We start from the raw sequence: 3,641 nt of genomic DNA on the forward strand, positions 1-3,641 counted from the left end.
CTAACCCCCCCCCCCCCCAGGCCTGACAGAGGAGGACAGCATCTACGTGTTCAAGGAGGATGAGGTGATTGAGTATGATGGGGAGCTGGCAGCAGACACGCTGGTGGAGTTCCTGCTGGATGTGAGAGCCACCCCCCCCCGGGGGGGACCCAGGCGTGTGGGACCCCCCCCTTTCAACTGCTTCCCCCCCCCAGTATCCCAGGAGGGAACCCAGGAGTCTGGGCCCCCAACCCTTCCTTTGTGTAGTTGGGGGAGGACCTGGGCATCCTGATCCCCCCCCGCCCCAGCTGTCCTTGACCTGGGGGGTCTCTGGGGACCCCAGTGCTGCCCCCAAACCCCCCCCAGGTGCTGGAAGACCCGGTGGAGTTCATTGAGGGTGACCATGAGCTCCAGGCCTTCGAGAACATCGAGGATGACCCCAAACTCATCGGCTACTTCAAGAACAAGGACTCAGAGCGTACGTGGGGCTGGGGCACCCCCCCCCCATGTGCCCCCTGTGTCCTCCCCTGTCGTGTCCCCCCCGGCACCCCAGCCACAGCCCCAGTCCCAGCCCCCAGGGCATTCTTCCAGCCATCTGTTTGCTTATCCCTCCCTTCCTCCGTCCATCCATTCCTCCATCCATCCCTTGTGGAGGGCTCCAGGGACTGATCTGGACAACCCTGGCCATGTTGGGGACCGTGGGTTTGGAGGGGGTCCTTCTGGACCCAGAGCCACCAGGGTGGATCTGGGCTGGGGGTGCCAGTGCTGGCTCCCGGTGCGGGGCCGTGGGGCCGGTACCTGGCATCGGTACCCAGTGCCGGCGCCAGGACCCATCCTTGCTCCCCCAGACTTCAAGGCCTTTGAGCAGGCGGCTGAGGAATTTCACCCCTACATCCCCTTCTTCGCCACCTTTGACAGCAAGGTAGGGGCGAGGGTCCCGGTGGGGCAGGGTCACCCTCTGCCAGCACCCACGGGTGGCTCAGGGACCCCAACCCTGCCACAGGCGGCCAAGAAGCTCACCCTGAAGCTGAACGAGATCGACTTCTACAAGCCCTTCATGGAGGAGCCACTGACCATCCCCGACCAGCCCAACAGCAAGGAGGAGATCATGGCCTTCATGGAGGAGCACAAGCGGTGGGGGCCCGGCCACCCCCAGCCCTGCCTTGGCTGGGGGGACCATGGGGAGGTGGTTGCCATGGGGAGGTGGTTGCCATGGGGATGTGGTTGCCATGGGGAGGTGGTTGCCATGGGGATGTGGTTGCCATGGGAAGTAGGTGTCATGGGGAGGTGGTTGCCACGGAGCGATGGTTGCCATGGGGATGTGGTTGCCAAGGAAGGTGGTTGCCAAGGTAGACCGTTGCCATGGGAGGTGGTTGCCATGGGGACAGGCTGCCATGGGGACGTGACTGCCAGTGCAGTCCCAGCCTCCGGGATGGGGGATTCCCGGGGCGAGGGAGGCCGGGTGGGGGGCCCCCCCCCAGTGTACATTGAGGCCCAAACCCTCTCCCTCCACCCCGGCAGCTCCCCTTCCCCTGACACCACTTTGCTGGCAGTGGCCCCTGGGGTGACACGAGTTTGCGAGGCCTCATCAGGCGGGGAGGTGGGCGCTGAGCCTGCCTCTGGGGTGAGGTGTCAGTGGACCGTGGGGCAGCTGAACCCCTCCCGGGGCCAGGGTTGGGGGTCCCGTCAGGGCAGGCAGGGCAGGGTTAAGGCCCGGGTGCTGCTGGGATGTTCCTGCAGCCTTAATCTCCTCACCCGGATCAACCCGCCCCCCCGCCGCGGCCTCAATCCCGTGGGAGATGGGGAGATGGGGGGGACCCTCCACGGCCCCCCTGAGGTGCCAGCGGTGTCAGGGGCTCAGCCCCGGCCCTGTGCCCCCCCACACCTCCAGAGCCAGCCTGGCTGTCCTGCACCCCACCCTCAGCCACTGTACCTCCATCCGTGCAGCCCCCTCAGCTGCACAGCAGAGGCCGGGGGGGGCAGTGGCTCTGGGTTAGGGCTGGTTTGGGCATGACCCGCACCCCCCCTCCATTTCGCAGGGCCACTCTGCGGAAACTCAAACCCGAGAGCATGTACGAGACCTGGGTGAGTGTGGGGAGAGAGGGATGGGGGGGGTCCTGCCCCCATCACCTTCCCTGCCCCCCCGGAGAGCCCCCCACCCACTGGAGTGCCCACCCTCCCGCTGGTGACACCAGCCCATGTCCCCTCCCAGGAGGATGACATGGACGGGATCCACATCGTGGCCTTTGCAGAGGAGGATGATCCGGGTGAGGGAGGGAGCCGGGAGGGGGGTCCAGGGGGTCCAGGGCAGGTCCTGGCACCCCTCACCCCTATACCCCCCCCAGATGGGTTCGAGTTCCTGGAGATCCTGAAGGATGTGGCCCGGGACAACACGGACAACCCTGACCTCAGCATCCTCTGGATCGACCCTGAGGATTTCCCACTGGTACTGGCCCCCCCCGGGGGGCACACACCCCACTACGAACCCCCCCGTGCTGTAGGGCAGGCCTGGGAGGGCTGACCCCTGTGTGCCCCCTCCAGCTCATCCCTTACTGGGAGAAAACCTTCAACATTGACCTGTCCCGTCCCCAGATTGGCGTGGTCAACGTCACTGACGTGAGTGTGTGCATGTGTGTGTCCTGGGACCCATGGCATGGCCCCTCCCCTCATGTCAGCCAGCCCTGGGGGCTGAGTCCTGATGGGCTCATCACACTGGTGGGCCTCAAAGGCAGCCCCTGGGAGCTGACGTCCCAGCCTGTCCCGTCCCCCTGGGGGTCCCCCACCTCCCTCCCCCGTGTAAACCCCTGCCACCTCCCACGGCGTGTGCCCCCCCGCCCCATCCCTGCCCATCCCACGTCCCCCCCACCGGCATCCCCAGGCTGACAGCGTGTGGCTGGAGATGGCGGACGAGGATGACCTGCCCAGCCCGGCAGAGCTGGAGGAGTGGATCGAGGACGTGCTGGCAGGCGAGATCAACACCGAGGACGACGACGACGACGGGGATGATGACGATGATGATGATGACGACGATGACGACTAGGCCTTGTGCTGGGCCTCCACACCCGTCCCTGTCCCTGAGTGAGCCATTAAAGTACCCAAAGAACCAGGCTGTGTCACCGGGGGGGGGGCATGAGGGCTGGAGGGGCTCCAGGCACCAGCAAGATCCCTCGTGAGAGACTGATTGCCCCTTGTCACCCCTCCAACTCCCCATGCACAATCCACTGTGCAGCATCCCAAGGGATCAGCCCCAAAAAGACCCCCCCCAGCAACCCGCCCCCCCCGTGAGATCCTGGTGGCAGCTCCCAGGGGATCTCCCTGTGCAACCCCCCCTGCTCCATGCAAATTCCCATGCAGGATCCCCCTGCTCGAGCCCCCTCCCCATGCAGGGGATCCCCCGTGCCCAACCCTTGCCGGGGAGATCCCACCCTGTGAGATCCCCCTGTGAGATCCCCTTACAACACCCCGGGGGGGGACGACTTGCCCTGGGGTTTCCTGGGGGGGACAGTGACACCCATGGGCGACTTGGACACTCGTGGGTGTCCCCCAACGTGGCTCTTTCCTGGGGTGGCAGCTGGGGGTCCCTGGAGGGGGACAGGACACGCTCCAAAGGGATGGGGGGCGTCACTGGGGTCGCCTCCCCACGAGACGGTGCGTGGGTGCCA

At 66.1% G+C, this 3,641-nt stretch overlaps 1 protein-coding gene across 1 annotated transcript in view; it reads left to right on the forward strand.

The window, feature by feature from the left end:
- Positions 1–3,019, forward strand: part of CASQ1 (calsequestrin 1 (fast-twitch, skeletal muscle)) — a 4,368-nt gene extending 1,349 nt beyond the window's left edge. The window contains exons 3-11 of the mRNA XM_010566928.1: positions 21–121; positions 346–457; positions 828–901; positions 983–1,113; positions 2,019–2,064; positions 2,192–2,246; positions 2,325–2,425; positions 2,521–2,595; positions 2,858–3,019. Coding sequence (XP_010565230.1) covers positions 21–121; positions 346–457; positions 828–901; positions 983–1,113; positions 2,019–2,064; positions 2,192–2,246; positions 2,325–2,425; positions 2,521–2,595; positions 2,858–3,019 — 857 coding nt within the window. The remainder of the gene's footprint in view (positions 1–20; positions 122–345; positions 458–827; positions 902–982; positions 1,114–2,018; positions 2,065–2,191; positions 2,247–2,324; positions 2,426–2,520; positions 2,596–2,857) is intronic.
- Positions 3,020–3,641: the final 622 nt, after the last annotated feature.

The sequence above is a fragment of the Haliaeetus leucocephalus genome, unplaced genomic scaffold (genome assembly GCF_000737465.1).
Source record: "Haliaeetus leucocephalus isolate CR32 unplaced genomic scaffold, Haliaeetus_leucocephalus-4.0 Scaffold219, whole genome shotgun sequence".
Classification (NCBI taxonomy): Eukaryota; Metazoa; Chordata; class Aves; order Accipitriformes; family Accipitridae; genus Haliaeetus; species Haliaeetus leucocephalus.